Source organism: Molossus molossus, unplaced genomic scaffold (genome assembly GCF_014108415.1).
Source record: "Molossus molossus isolate mMolMol1 unplaced genomic scaffold, mMolMol1.p scaffold_m16_p_7, whole genome shotgun sequence".
Classification (NCBI taxonomy): domain Eukaryota; kingdom Metazoa; phylum Chordata; class Mammalia; order Chiroptera; family Molossidae; genus Molossus; species Molossus molossus.
The window spans coordinates 110,867,572-110,883,832 of record NW_023425401.1 but is presented as its reverse complement, the minus strand read 5'-3'; the positions used below and the strand labels follow the sequence as shown (position 1 = coordinate 110,883,832).

General features: G+C 53.2%; 1 protein-coding gene across 1 annotated transcript in view; it reads right to left on the bottom strand.

Moving 5' to 3' along the window:
* DPP6 (dipeptidyl peptidase like 6) overlaps positions 1–16,261 on the bottom strand; it is a 404,487-nt gene that overhangs the window by 102,817 nt on the left and 285,409 nt on the right. The window contains exon 7 of the mRNA XM_036246681.1: positions 4,423–4,504. Within this exon, the coding sequence (XP_036102574.1) occupies positions 4,423–4,504 (82 nt within the window). The remainder of the gene's footprint in view (positions 1–4,422; positions 4,505–16,261) is intronic.

The following is a 16,261-nucleotide window of genomic DNA, read 5'->3' as shown; positions in this document are numbered from 1 at the left end:
TCGGCAGCAGGAATTTTTACAACATCAATGGGCTCCTGAAAAAATCGTTTTCTTCAAAGCAGAGACCCGAACGCTTCAAAGACAAGGGTTTTCTTTTTCTGTAAGTGACCCGGTGTGACACTGGAAACTCCCTTCCCCGCAGAGTTTTCGGAACCCTTCACGACTCGTAAGAAATGTGTCCAAATTCTGTCCGGGGTGGGGGGGGCGGGGAGGTGTGCGACGCGGGTGAGGGGCGACGGAACCCTGGCTCTCCCGGCCTGTTGACATGTTAGAAAGAAAAACAGCCCTGGTCGGTTTGGCTCAGCGGCTGGAGTGTCGGCTTGCGGACCAGAGAGTCCAGGGTTCGGTTCCCACTAGGGGCACGGACCAAAAAAAAACAACAATAACCTCTTTCAATAAAATGGTGCCGGCTAGAAAAGCCCTGGCCGGTGAGGCTCAGTGCTTAGAGCGTCAGCCTGCACACAGAAAGGTTGAGGGTTCAATTCCCCATCAAGGGCACATACCTGGGTTGCAGGTTCGATCCCCAGCCCCGGTCGAGGTCGTGTGGGAGGCAACCGATCGATGTGTCTCTCTCACATGGATGTTTCTCTCTCTTTCTCTCTCTCTCTCCATTCCTCTCTCTCTTTAAAATCAATACATTAAATTAAGGAAAAAGAAGAGGAAGTCATTGAAACAGTAAGGAAACAGGTGGATGAATGACGGTCAAACCTGCGCACACACCAAAGGACTGTCCTTCCCGTTTAGCTGCTGGACCAGCCTCAGCAGAGGCTGGTCACGTCGGTCACCCCGAGTTCTGGGCCTGAGTGCTCGTCTGTGAGTCAGTCTGCCTGCCCCGAGACCTTGTCAGGAGGGCCGTGGTGGGGACAACTCAGGCTAAAGCAACGTACATCAGGGTTCCTTGACCGTCCTTCATAGGAGGAGGCCCCTAGGGTCTGACGGGCACCGTGAGGGCAACTCTTCATAAAGTCTGGCTGGAAGGCCCCCGTTTCGGGAAAGGTACTTCATTTTATTCTCTTGTCTCCAGGAGACAACTGACAACTGACAACCGTCGCTGACTGACACCCACACCACGGCCTTTGCTGGGAGATTTGCGAGTAAATCGGCTTCTCCTCTAAGCGGACAGCGAGCCTGGGAGCCCTCCTTGCGTCCTCCGCCCAGAGCTTCCCCCGCACCCCTCCTGCCCTGCTGCGGCAGGGCCCCCGCCTGCGCCTGTGCTCTCCCTCACCCTTCACCTCCCGAAGTCGCTGTGCCCCAAGTCTCCCAGGGGACTTGTTCACTGTCCCTGCAAAGCTGTCCACCCACCGGCGTCCTGGCGGCGCCAGCCAGACAGAGACCCGTGCCCTCTGTCTCCGGTCTTCTCGGGGCACCAGCAGAGATGCCTGCCGTGGTCTCTACGGGGACTAAGGCTGGGTAGGTGTGTTTGCCAATGTTTCCGTGGCACCGGGTTCCAGAGGCAAACACTGGTGGGCAGAGTCAGGGAGGTCCCCGTGCCGGCTTGGGGACCCCAACCCCAGGTCTGTGCGGGAACAACAGAGGCCGCCCCGGCTGCGGGTCCCCAGCAGAGAGGAAACAAGGGCTCTTCCTAAAGCGGTTTGAGCACATTCTAGGTCAGGGGAGGCAGAGCCCCCCAGACAGAAGGAGCGGCGGGGGCGGGGCTGCCCGGATCAGGTGCAGCCACGGCAGAGGCCTGGGGAAGTTCTCCCCGGAGCAGGTTCTCTTTCTTTTTATCCTCACCCGAGGACATTTTTGCATTTATCTTCAGACAGAGCGGGGAGGGAGGAACAGAGAGAGAAACATCGATGTGAGAAAGACACATTGAGTGGCTGCCACCCCCACGACCCCAGCCGGGGCCGGGGACAAACTGCAGCCGAGGTACGTGCCCTTAGCGGGAACCGAACCCGGGTCTCTCTGGTCCGCGGGCGGACGGGGGAGCAGATTCCGAAATGCTGTCCGTGTTCTCTGAATCCTAGGTACACCAACTCCACACAGACCGAGGGGGGGAAGCAACGGAAAGTGTTCATTCCCCAGTTTGCAAATATTTTCTCCTGCAACCCGATTTCATTCAGCCGCATCCACTTTCCCAGGTCCAGGCTCAGTAGGGGACGAGCTGGGGATCCGTCATGAACACCCTGGACCTCAGTCGGCACCATCGTGGGCGCGAACGGAGGTCTCCCCACACCTGGTTCCACCCTGCCCCCGACAGCACACCGGCGTCTGGGCCCCAGGATGGAGTCCACTCTGACAGCTCAGGGGCCCTCACGGGGGCCATCAGAGGCTGGGGAAGCTCCCCGAGCGCCCGTCTTCCTGTGGTTTCTGGGGTCCCAGCCCCGGACATCGCTGAAACCGCTCACACAGGAGCCACAAGGTGCCGGAGCCCTTGGGGGACATTCCTGCGGCTCTGTTCTCCGCTGCTGTCCGGCTGTGTAGCCTCGGGTTCCTTCGGAGACACGGTTCCCTCTTTAAGGTAAAAGGGCCGAGAGGTCTCCGTGTGCGCAGGGCCGGCGGCGGAGGTGAGCGCCAGGAGCACCCACAAGGGGGCGCTGGTCCGGGTCCGCTTCTCCTGCTGAGGGGCCAGGGGCTCAGCGGCCGGCCTGCCCGCCCACACGCGTCTTCACAGATAACGTTGGACGGGAACACCTGTTCTATTTGCTTCTCGCCGGCCCACGGCAGCAAAGGGGAGCCAGAGACCCCGAGCCCGAGGGGGCCTGCCGAGCCTAGGACATTCACTGCCGGCCCCTCAAGGGTCACTGCGACTCCTAGATGCAGGGTGCTCTCCCCACGCCCCGGGAGAGTGTCCGCCCCCCTCAGGGCGCGGACACCACGGAGTTCCTCAAAGTTCAAAGACCCAGAAGGTCCGCCCGCACACCAGCCCTTGCGGGACTGAGCCCAAGAGGAGCAATCACGACCTCGGGGGACTTGCATTTCCCCAAAGCACAGAAGAAACTGAGCCCCCTACCGCTGGTGAGGAGCCCCCAGCTCCTTGCCCCTGCCCAGTCATTCCTGTCTACCATCTCCTGTGAAACTGTCCTTTTCTCTGGGTAATAAGAGAGCTTTTGGGGACAGATGCATTTTTTTTTTCTTTGCTGTGACCAAGGGGACAGATTGGTACCAGCTCGAATGTCCCCCAGCGGCCGCCACACTCTGATCCCCATCAGCTAAGTGTGCTTCTCGACACCGACGGCCGCGTGTTTAGCATTCGCTCTGCGGCCTACATCCCCGTCTTTATACCGATTCCAGGGCATGAAATTAACACGCAGCCAAGAACACTGAACGGTCCTACTGGGGACACAAGACAGGTCTAATCCCTAGGACAGTCGGCAGCCTGTGCAATACAATCGCACACCAAGCTTGTCAGAAGGAGCATCTCTGTGCTATTTCAGGAAAAAAGGCTTAAAAAAAAATTTTTTTTTTTATCCTCACCCGAGGACATTTTTCCATTTTTTGTTCAGATAGAGTGGGAGGGAGAGAGAGAGAGAAACATCGACGTGAAGGGACACATCGAGTGGCTGCCACCCGCACGACCCAACCAGGGCCGGGGACAAACTGCAACTGAGGTACATGCCCTTAGCAGGAACCGAACCCGGGTCTCTCTGGACCGCAGGCCGACTCTCTAACCGCTGAGCCAAACGGGCCAGGGCAAAAAAGGCATTTTTTTAAATGCAGCTTTAGTTGATCAGCCTGAAGACACGGAAGACAAGGGTCGCTTGACGTCGGCCACCGTGACACCTGATCTCCAAATGGTGCGGACTTTCTGCAAGGGGGTGGGGCACGGTACGATCTCGTGAAATAAAGCGACACAGACGATCGAGGTCTTAGACGATGTAAAGCTAGAGTTGGAACGAACGTGGGACGTCCTCTTACCCAGACCTTTCGCTGCGTGAGCTGACCCCCACCAGGACGTCAGCCGACACCTGGGATCAGAACCTCTGTCTCCTTTCGCCAGTTGGAGCGGGAATGCACCCAGATGTTGGAGGTGCAGCCAGAGGCCGCTCCTGCTGGGGGGATCCCACACATTGATGCTACTGCAGGGGGCCGAGCCCCACAATGACCACAGGTCTGCCTTCTTCATCACACCCTCCAAAGAAAGGAGCCAGTTCCAACAGCTACACCAAGGAGACTCCCAGTGACCCCCCGCGTCTGGTGATTCCCATCCACAGGCCTTTCACTGAGGGTACCTCTGAGATGTACCCGGAACCTGTGCCCACAGCGTCCGCGAGGGACCCCTTCCAGACACTGGCTATCGACACCAGGGCACACGCTGTTCCGGTGGTAAGAGAATTCTCCATGGGGACAGAAACAGACGTTCTACACGTGCAGATACCCCCGTGTCATGATCTGAAGTGTGAGCCACACACACAGACCGGGCTGTACAACGTCAGCTTCGCCAAATGGGACACACGTCACCGAATGCGGGGTGCTTACCAGCTGCTGGCCCTTGGGGCCCCACCCTGCATACTGCAGTTTCGCGTTGCTGACCTCCGGGGGGTCTAGACTTTGAGGGTCCCTGGAAGACAAAACACACGAAGCGAATTGGTGGGAATAAAGAATTTAAGAGGCTATAATTTTATCCTCCGCGGAGCCCCCTTCCCTTCCCCTCCCATCACAGCGACTCCAGCAGCTGTGCTGTTATCAAGTGACCGCTCCTGGGACTCCACTAGTCGTCTTCTGCACGTACGCAATTTCCACCACGCCGACTCGGGTCCCTCCCGGCCGAACCCCGGTGGTACGTATCCACCAAGTCAGAACGTGCAGAAGTGGGGGATCCCTTTCCCCACTGGGGGGTTCTCATGACATCTCGAAAAGAAGACTTTTCTAAGACTCGCACGGGAGAATGAGTGACCTTTATTTGCGTGCAGTTACAGCCCGCGGTTTGTCCAAAGTCCCATTTCCTTCAGTCCGGTCCCGGAGGAGCACAGCCGGGGGTTCAGCCGAGCTGGAAGGAGGGCCGGTGTCCAGGGCTGGATCCCCGGGTCCAGCGTGGAATCAGGTGACCACAGGCCATCAGTCCATGGAGGGGAGCGTGCCCCCTCGCGCGCAAGAGAGGGAACCCCTTTGTTGAGGAGTCTGAATGTCTGGAATTTTCCCGCAGTGACCACACCTACTCTGGCCAATGACCTCTGTTCCCCAAGGTGACTGACAGGCCGGCACCTTCCCTAGGTCACCCCAACTTTCCTGGGCATGCGTCTGATCTTTCCTCTGCTCCTTTCCGGTTAATGAATGGCTGGGTTAATGTACAACGATATTAACGTATGGATCACTTTTTCAAAAATATTCAGGACAGTCCGAATGAAAACGGAAAATGCATAGCAACAAGTCCCATAATTTATCTCTCCATCTCCGGCTGTCCTGGCAGATGGTCTTTTTCCTTTGGTGTTTTTCCCCCTATGCATAATGCCGGTCATTCTGACCTTCCCAGACCAGCAGCTTCAAGCACAGATTCCGTCCTTTGGTTTGTGTTGATAGATACCTCTCTCCAGGGGGAGAGAGAGAGAGTGAGAGGGAGAGAGAGAGAGGACTCAGAGGAATATATTTTTCCTTTCAAACATCACCTACAGTTTTCATTCTTCATTTATTACACGCACAATACCACCTCGATAAAATCCTGCCTATGTACCCAAGTCCTAATGGATAAAAGTCATGATGAGAAAACTAAAAACAAACAAACAAACAAAACAAAACCCCAACACTTTTTAAGTGTTGGACACCTCAGCAGGTTTTGTATCTACTGCTGTCTACAACGTGTAGGAAAGACCGATGCTCCTATTTCTTCGGGGTGGCGCCGCTCCCCGGGAAGAAGTCTGTGTTCTGCTGGGGGGGGGGGCGGCTTCCATCCGGGGAGCCCCTGCTGTGTGGCCCTCATGTTTCTCAAGCTGAAGATGCAGCGGTACATGGGCTCCCTCGTCGACAGGGAGACCGTGGCTGATGGTCTTTGGGAAAAGAAGATGCTGAGTTTCAAGGTGTTGCCTGAGTCAGAGAGACAGGCCCGAGGGAAGGGAAGGGGGCTAAGGATCAGCAGAGCATTCTGAAGTGTGCGACCGTCCTACCAGGACAGGGCAGGATACGTTCAGAGTTGAGCACTAGGACAGGTGGCAGAGTCTGCAATGCCCAGCAGCTGTAGGTGGTGTCCCTGGGTCTGCAGCGACCGAGGACCCCTGAACATGGGGTGACAAAGCACCAGGTCAGGGATGGCCGTGAGTGACGGGGGGAGGGCCCGGAATAAGGACAGAGCCACAGCCGTTGCACGGTGATTCGCCTCACTAGCGGCACATAAGAGGGTTCTCACAGACCCCAGGACCCTGGAGGCTGTGTCCCAAGAGGAATGACAGGGCTGTAAACAGATAAGATGCCTCGGAGCCTGGATGGGCCCATTACTCAGAAAAGAGATGCATGTGAAGAACAGACCAAGGACAGGCCACGCTTTGAATTGGCGGCCGTGCCCGGACGCTGACCCCTCCGGAGTTCGCCTCAGGAATGCCGACCTTTCTCCGGGGAAGATGAGCCTCTGTCGTCAGACTCCGGGCTTCCGGAGGCCAGACCGCGGACCCTCCCTCCCCTCTCCCGGTTGTGTTCCCTGCGAGGGGCACAGCTCAGGCTGCATGTAGCCTTCTCTCTCACCCGTGTATAAGCAGCGCCGGGTGGGGGTCAGAGCAGAACTCCCAGGCAGGCTGCACCCCCATACCGCTGGAGCTTTGGGAATAAATGCTCACATACGATTCGACCTCGTCTCTGCTTAGTTCGGCTCAAAACGCGATAGGTGGCCTCGGACCTGCTTAGTGCCCAGTAGCGACAGGACTCAGCCAGGTGCCCAGGCCGTGACGAGAGTGACGGAGGTCTTAACACTCCAGGTTCCCTGTGGACGTCAGCGAACTCACCGTTCGGCGATTCACTCTCTCAAAGTATCCTCATGAACAAGGGTACGTCTGATGTCGTGTGGGGAAAGGCTTGAGAAGGATGGCTCAGAGTCCAGAAGCGATAAAGTGACAGCGCGATACGTTTGAGGACGCCAGAGATTTTGGAGAACTGCACGACAGGCTGTCGTAAGAGAAACTGGGAGAAAACATTCACGATGCACACGGACCCGTGGCTAACATCTGTCACGCGAAGAGCTCTAAAATTGAGGTTACGAAAGACCAAAAAATGATAGAAATAGGAGAAAAAGACACGAGCAGACAAGTCTCTGAAAAGATGTTGAGATAGTCCTTGAACAGATGAGAAAGTACCAAACAGGCAAAATGAGAGAAATACACTTTGAAACTAGACTGGGTTACTTCTCGCCTATGAGACTTGCCAAAAACAAAAAAGGAAGCCAAAAAAGGATGACACGTGCGTCGTGAGGCTGCGGGGAGATGGATGTTCTCATGCTTTGCTGGTGGGGATGCCAAGTGGTACAACCCTTTCAGAGGGAAATTTGGTGATACCTGGTAAAATACACACCTAACCTTTGACCCAGACCACTTCTTAGAAGATACACCTTTACAGATACAAAAATACACACGCAGAAGGTTGTATTCACCACCGCTTTGTAGTTACAACACACGAGGAACAATGTGTGGTTGAGTAAACTATGGTACATCCATACAATGGAATATGATACAGCTGTCAAAAAGAATGGCGGTCCCCATGAACGGATAGGGAGAGATTTCCAAACTGGAGCCACGCAAAGCCCAATAGACTACAGTGAAACCTCGGTTCTCGAACTTAATTAGTTCTGGAAGGCTGTTTGAAAACCGACGCATTTTTCCCATTAGAAGGAATGTAAATTGAATTAATCCATTTTAGACCCCCTCAAATGATTCCCTGTTTTAACCTTTCTCCTATACAGCACATGTGCAATGTTGTGTTTAGTCTATAAATAAACACTTTAAAAACAAAAAGGACACGACATGTAAATGACAAGTTAACAAAAAGGAAATGACTGTACCTATAGCGTGAGATCCGTCATATAAAAGAGGGACATGGGAAAACATACATGGACCTCCTCATGTGAGGACACAGAGAAATACAGGAAGCGTAACCCGGAAACCAGAGACTGGTTCACACCGGGGTGAGTGAAAAGAAGGGGGCTGCAAGCGAGGTCTCCGGGATGAGGAGGGGGCCCCGTTCCTCTGGGTGTGTTATTTTGGTATAATCCCCGGACTTAGACCGCAGCAGGGTTTTGAATACTCGTCACACCCCCAAAATAAGACAGACAATGAAGAACAACCAGGACGTGGGGGAAGTCGGAATGGAAGTTGTGACCACAGAAGAGTCTCTTCCAAACAGAGCGCAGCACTACGCTGAAGGGGGCGGGGGAGAAAGGAACCAACGGAAGAAACTTCTGGAAGCAGCATCTCGGCAGGGCACTACGAAGCTGAAGGCAGGAGGCGCTGGCTGCTGCGGTCTGGCGAGTCTGCTTTCCGGGGTGCGGGTGAGTCGTCCTGCAAGGTCTTAGGTGTGCACCAGGGTGGACGACTGTGCAGACATGCAGAGGTGCCTGAGAACCAGGGCCAGGTTCTCCCTGCTGGGGAATTAAGCTGCAAGCAAGAGGTGGACAAGGGCAAACCCAGGGGGGCTATCTGCTGACCTCTCGGGGGGCTTCCCTCGGGTGTCCTTGCGCAGAACGTGCTTCCATCAGAGGACAGATCCTGGGAGCAGTCTCTGCCCCTTGAGGTCCCCTGGCACTGCGCTCCGCCCTGAGACCTGGTTCATGGTCATTCGGACGGAAATGATCAGTTGTGTGTGTGTGTGTGTGTGTGTGTGTGTGTGACAGAGAGACAGAGACTGAGAACGCATGAAAAGTGTGCGTTTATTTATTTTGGTGTTGGTTCGTGCTCTCTCCCCATTTTTCTCCTTCTTTTTATTTACTCATTTATTTTAAAGAATCCATGCCAGGCTCTCTAAGAATCATCTCAGGGCAGAGATGAATTGGTAATAAAAAAAAAAAAAAGATTGAGGACAAATATAATTATCTGGACTTCACTGTATCTGAAAATAATCACGCGGCCCATTCCGATTGTGCTCATTGGAGCAATAAGCCAACGGGCAGATACATCATGTGGGGTCTTAGGAGTAAATTGGTGTGGCGAGGTTGCTTGTTCATCTTCCGAAGCTGAGGTGAGGGATTGAAAAGCTTCCCAACAAAAACAGCCTCTGGAAAAAAAAAAAGCTGAGACTTGCTGTTCTGGCTCCTAACCTTTCCTGGCTAAAAATATGTGTATCTATATAGCATTTTTAATGTCAAATAATACACGTTTTCTGAATCTTCCTATATGCTTAGCATGGTGGATAATCTAAAAATATAAAAGACCCTCCGAGGCTTAGCAAAGTGTCTGGCACATTGTGGACACTCATACATATTGATGTGTAAGAAATAGATGGATAGATGGATGGATGGTTGGACGGACACATGGAGCCCAGTCTAATCGCCAATGGGCTGTTGGTTGGGGTCAATACACCTTCAACTCAGACAGCATTTATAGAATTGTATTATCACTTTTTTTTTATGTGGATCTTAAATTGCACAGTTAAATGATCAAGGGCGGGGTCCTCCCTGGCATAAATCCTTTGTGTGGCCAACATCTGTGTTAATTCTCGACCTCTCTGTGTCTACGGGTTTCAGCAGTTTCTTTTCTTGGGAAGCAGGATTTGGAGAGAGAAGTCCTGCCGCAGAGACTGATGGGGTGACTCAGTCTGAAATAGTTGTGACATGTCCCTCATCCAACTTACATGTGTGGACATGTGTGGTCACAAATATTAGTACATGTCACAGAGAGAGATGGTTTATTTATTTATATTTATTAATTTTTTGTATTTATTGTGGAGAGTATTACAGATGCCCACCCCCCTGCTTTCCCCTCATTGATCACCTCCACCTGGTTCCCACCCCACCTCAGGCCTTCACCACACTGTTGTCTGTGTCCATGGGTTAGGGATATATGCATGTATGTTCTTTGGTTAATCTTTCCCCACCCCCCTTCCCTCTGAGACTCATCAGTCTCTTCCAGGTTTCCATGCACAAGTGCCCATTGATAGATGACTGGATTAAAAAAAGCTGTGGTACATCTACACAGTGGAGTACTATGCAGCTGTGAAAAAGAAGGCTCTCTTACCCTTTGTGACAGCATGGAGGGACCTGGAAACTATCATGTTATGGCTTATGGAAACTAAATAAGCCAGTCAGAGAAAGACAAGTATCACATGATCACACTTATATGTGGAATATAATGAACAAAATAAACCAATGAATAAAAAAGAGAGAGAGAGATTAAAAATAAAATAAATGGGGACTTGTATCTCATGTACCCAGTGTCTCGATCAGATCAGTGCTCAGTCAACCTCTGCGAAAAGGCAGGCGAGGAGAGGGGTCTGGGGTGTTAGCTGAAGGACAAAGTATATTCTGAGGATGATGTCGGAAGTTCTAACATCGAGTGAGGTGATGGTTGTTCAGCGCTGGGGATCCACTAAAAACCACCGAACTGTACAATTTAAGTGGATGAATTGTGAGGTATGGGGATTATATCTCAATAAAGCTGGACGGAGAGGGGGAGGGGCGGAGGAAGAAGAGGAGGGGAGGGTGCCACCCTGTAATGGCACCTAAGCCTTCTCACCTCAGTCCCCTCCCTCCGGGCCCTGCCAAGAGCAGACATCTATCTGGTCGACGTGATCAATCCCCAGAGCTGTGACGTCACACGGGAGCCGTTCTGAGGACGAGAGAGTGTGGCCTTTGGGCTCAGACCTGGGCTGGAGTCCCAACGCTCTCCACGTACAAGCTGTGTGTTCTCGGGGAAATCGCTCAGCCCCTCTGAGCTTCCGTCTCCTTCTCTGTGAGGTGGGGTCAGCCTCCCAGGTTATTGCGAGGTGTGAACAAGGACACGCTTTGCTGGGATTGGTCCGGAGGGGTCACTACTGGGGTGGACATCGGGGGTCAGAACACCCAGCCCTACAGGGTAGTGAATTTAAATAAAGGGGACTCTACAGCGCAACTGCTTGAATAACGATCCGGCAGCCTATCAAGTCAAACATCCGTGTTCTGCACGACGCAGCAATTCCGCTTCTGGGGGTTTCACCCTAGAAAAGTGAAACCGTCTGCACGAACCCCATGATGCAAAGATTCAAGCACTTCCATGCCCCACAGCCCCAAGCTGGGAGCAGCGCCGTGTCCACTGGTAAACATCTGACCGGATTCTGCTCCATCCACGCGGTGGACCACGCCTCCGCGGTGAGAATGAACCACAGATGCGTGGGGCCGCGTGGGTGAGCTTGGAAATCCGCCACGCCAACGACGAAGCCCGCGGAAGTATGGCTCCATGCAGGAGACATTCCAGAAAAGGCAAAACTGTAGGACAGACGTGTCATTGGCTGCCGGGGACCACCACGGGGTGGGGGAGGGGCGCACGGAACTATTTGGGGAGGCAGAGTGGTTTCTACCTTGGTTGTAGAGGTCTGGGATGGCACCCATTGGAGAAAACTTGTTTAAAATCATCAGTGTTATTATGAGGGAGTTACGCTGCAACGACCCTGTAACTATACACACGTAACCAGGGTGTGCTGGTCTCTCCATCTCCTCCCCACCCCTGTCTAAATCCTGAGCTCTGCTTTCTTGGTCAAGGTCACCCTCAATGTATAATCCGAGCCAACGTCACCCATGGACACAGGGCTGAGGCCTTTCTGTGCAGCCCCCGCAGGGACAGTCGAGCACAGCGAAGACAGAGAGGAGGCATGAAAACGGGCCAACAAGACGGGAAGGGATGCGGTGCCCTTTCCATGGTGTGTCCCGTGGGTCGCATGTTCCTGGCGCAGTCTGGACACTCTGTTTTCTCGTAGCAGGAGCGGATGTGCAGCCCACACTGCAGACATCTGGCCTGCATGGCTGTCCAGGGTGCTGGCCAACGGGCTGGGGCATTCCTCCCCAGGAGAAGGTCTCCAGACAGGTGAGCGGACCTCAGGGATGCAACCGGCCCCTCTCGGGGGACTGGCCCTCACCCCGATTACAGCATGCATGCCTCTAATTCCGTGTGACCTGCAAGTGGCCCTGTGACCCTTCCACCGAAGACCCTGCAGCACGGGGTCCCCAGAGGCAACACAAGTGGCGACCGTGGCCAAGCCACTAGGTGGAGCCCATGTCAAACGCCAGTCAGGGCAGACCCTGACCCAGGACGAACCAGGGCACCACTGTCTGTCCTTCCCTGGTGGATTCGGACGACAAAGGAGCAGGTTGTACCCGGGCTCCCTGGTGCAGACTTTTACCGAATACCCTTAGATAGTTTTCCGAGATCATCGGTCAGCAAACACCTGCCTCCACTCTCAGAGTCTGAGAGAACAGGGAGTTAACGTTTCTGGGGAACATCTCGTCACTTGTTTAAGAGATAGGAGGGTTATTTCTCAGCTCCCACTACAATCCTCATGTCACCGAGTGACGACAAGTGAAGGAGGGGTGGGGCCAGGCCACTTCAGATGCGAACCGAAACCCTCCTGAGTCCCAGCCTCTCTCCTGCGGTGGATCGGGGTGGGGGTGGGGCAGGCCAGCAGCTCCTGGAGTCCGCACTGCTTTGTGAGTTCGGCCCTTCCCTCCGCGACCAGCAGCACCTGGGGAGACTCTCCCACGCTGTGAATTCAAGGGACAGGAGCATGGATTGCAGGATCGGCCAGAAGCCTGGGAAACGATGCATTTTGCATGTTTTTAAACTCATTTTCAAACGGCTTCATGTGTGTGAGGATCTTCTTGATGCACCAGGAGTCCTTGAGAACAGCAGGTGAGCCCGGCTGGAGTGGCTCAGTGGTGGAGTGTCGATCCTGCAGTAAGAGGTCGCTGGTTCAAATCCTGGTCAGGGCACATGCCCAGGTTGTGGGCCAGATCCCAGTGGGGAGCATGCAGGAGGCGGCCAATCGATGTTCTCTCTCATCGATGTTTCTATCTCTCTCTCCCTCTCCTTTCCTCTCTCTAAAATCAATAAAGAAAAAACTATTTTTTTTTCTTTTTTTTTATCCTCACCCGAGGACATTTTTTCATTTTTTGTACAGATAGAGTGGGAGGGAGAGAGAGGAAGAGATAGAGAGAGAGAGAAACATCGATGCGAAAGGGACACATCGAGTGGCTGCCACCGCACGACCAACCAGGGCCGGGGACAAACTGCAACCGAGGTACGCGCCCTTAGCAGAAACCGAACCCGGGTCTCTCCAGACCGCAGGCCAATGCTCTAACCGCTGAGCCAAACCGGCCAGGGCAAAACTATTTTTTTTTAAAAAGAGAGAAAACAGCAGGTGACTCTCGGGGAAAGAATGTGGCTGCAGCTCCCTGATGGCGTTTTTCCTGCTGATGGGTGCGTCCTGTGGTGTGGGACCTTCACACGGGGAGGAGAGGAAGACCTGAGGTGCAGCCCCACTGTGTTTTCATCAGTCATGCCACCTGTGCAAGGCCACCAGGTTCCAGACACAGCCCACGCCCCTCTGGGCCAAGCCCCCGGCTCTGACACCCTGAGTGAGGGACAGGAGCACGTCACAAAGAAAATGCAAATTGAAGACACTTCCAAATGTTTCGTTCAGAAGAATGGTTCATTGGCAATGAGCTCGCTAGCCACTCAGAGCAAGAATAAAGGACAGTGACATGAGAAGCACATTTCCCTAGGGGCCAGGTCACAGAGGAGGATTTTACAGGAGGGGGTTTCGACGTCGGAACTGAAGGCTCAGCAGGGAGTTCCTGGTGTACGTGTAGGTGGTGTGGGGAAGAACGAAGCGTGGAGGTGTGGATGCCCAGGGGCACTGGCGGCCTGGGAGCAGCGCTTGGACACCTGGTCGGAGTGGTTCATGGAAGCAGGACAGGCATGTACAAGACACCACATCGTCCTCCCCTGCTGCAGGCACCACTCACCGATCACGGCCTTTCCTGTGGAGCCTGGGCGTAGCTCCGGACCCCTTTAAACCTCAGAGCTGCAGGAAGCCATCAGAATTGATCAGCGTTGACACTGAGGTTGAAAGGTATTTTCTGTGCAAATGCAGGAGTGTGTGGGAGGGGCTATGAGTTGGACGCGGCCATGTCATGGAAGGGCGCTCAGTCCACCCACGGACGGAGCTTGGGCTGCTTCTCAACACCGAGGTAGGTGTGCACGCACACCAGCTGGTGGCCCCACAGGGTCTCCTCAACCTCCCACAGACCCCACAGGCCGGGCATGTACCTCCGCTACATATGGGCGCGAACGGCACCCAGGAAATTTATCCCCACCTCTCTGCTTCTGAAGTCCGTATTCTCTTGGTAAAGCTCGATGAGAGGTCTTCTTGTTGGTGGTGTTTTCCAGAGGGAGGAAGGGAGAGAGAAGGGGTCGGCAGGGGAAGGGAGGAGGACAAACAGCTGAGCCCCCACAGGCTGATCTAGGAGCTGTCCGTGGTGCTGAAAAACATGTGCCCTGACCGTGGTGCTGAAACCATGTGCCCGCCGGTAACAGCAGGATTCTCCGCCCCGCCCCGGGTGCCACAAGGGAGACACGGTGCCATTTTAACAACATCTCTTTCTTCTGCAGTTTGGCTTCATGTTGGGACTTCCCCAGGGGATATGCACACTCGCATCCACAGGACGTCTGGCAGGACGCCCGCTCTGCCGTGTCCAAATGTGTCTGTGCGGAAGGCCCGGGGAAGGAAAAGGCTGGGCCCCAGAGGTGCTGTCGCCGGCCCTGAGGATTCTCACTGCTGCTTTGACTCTTCTCATGCACCAGGACCATCTCACAACAGGGCCCAGGCTGCCCGAGATTTCATGACAGGGTCCGGGGGTGCAAACACTTTACATCTGTCTTCATTTTCCAAGAGAACACCAGATACCCATAATCTTCATTAGTGTGGCTTCCACACTGACCGAGCAGCTCCACAATCCTTCATTACTCCCCACCAGGCCCCCTAATTGAATCCATGCTCCTAAAGCTCCTCTTTCCTTCCATCCCATCTCCACATGAGCACAGAACTAATTGAAGCCATTTCCATCCGCCCAGTGTTCAGCATGTTCCTACTGTAAACATCCGTCACACCAGGTCCTCCGCACTCAGGCTTACTCAGCCTCATCTCAACCCATGCAGAGCCCCAGGGGAGCACCCCGGCTCCAGCCTGGCACCCCATTAATTCCAGGATGATGCTGGTCCCTTGCAAAGGCCAAGCCTGCTTTTAATGATGTACTCGACCTAGAATCTCTCTCCCCTCTGTCGCCACCTATTAAAAATAAAACAAAAACAGAAAACTTACTCGACCCCAAGGCTGAGCTCAAGCCCATATCTCCCACGGAATCCTTCATGATATGCCTGGTGCTCCAAGCTGTCTCTTCTTCCGTGTTCAGTGTTTAAAATACTCACTTCGGGCACTAAATTATAGATCTAAGCCCAAGTCTTCTCTTTTCAACAAGACTTTGAACTCCTGCAGGATATCATCCATGGCTTAGTACAGCATTTCAATAAACATGTGTTGACTTGTATGTGTCTTTTCTGCTTCCATTGGGGGCAAGACAAGAATGTCTGAAAACTGACAGTAGGAGATCAAATTGAGAGGAGATAAAAAAAAAATACTGAATACTGGAAACTGTGGGTAGTTGAGGCGACAGACATCTCTTTTAAGAGAAAAATGACAAATCACACGTAATTACCTGAGTGTCATGGAACAACCCTTAGCTTTGAAAGATTATTAGAGGAAATTTTATTGCACAGTAGATCATTCCTTTCTTTGTAACAGAAAGGATCTGAGCTGCCTAGAACGTAAAGTCTGATCATTTTTAGTTACGAGACCACAAATATACATTGGGTGCATACTTTAATATTTAAAAAATAGCATTCCCATTTGTTCACTGGAAGCAAAATTCTCCACTGTGCCTTTTGAGTATATCATTCCGCTTACTTTTTATAATGTGCCTGTAAGGTGGGCATTATTATCTTTTTTTAAAAAATGTGGACATTAAGACCCTCAAGGTCACAGAGCCAAACGTCAGCAGCAGACTGGGGGACGTCAAGGCTTAATTTCTTCCCTCCTGCACCATGACGTCAGGCAAGGTGCCGGGTGCTGTGGGCATGTTATCAGAGTAGATCTCTATTTGCTAAATACATAGTGTACTCCTCTATCTCCCAGCCTACCAAGTCAGAGAGGAATTCCAGGCAGAAGGAATCGATCTATGTCTCAGTTTGTTATCTTCACAGGTGCAGAATGTAACTTCCTAAGTCCACCAGAATTCCAGAGAAAGACAATTTCTACATGCTGTGGGCAGGTGCCTGGAACCCTGGGCCGCAGTGTGCACAGAAGACAGCCTGGTGTGTAAGCA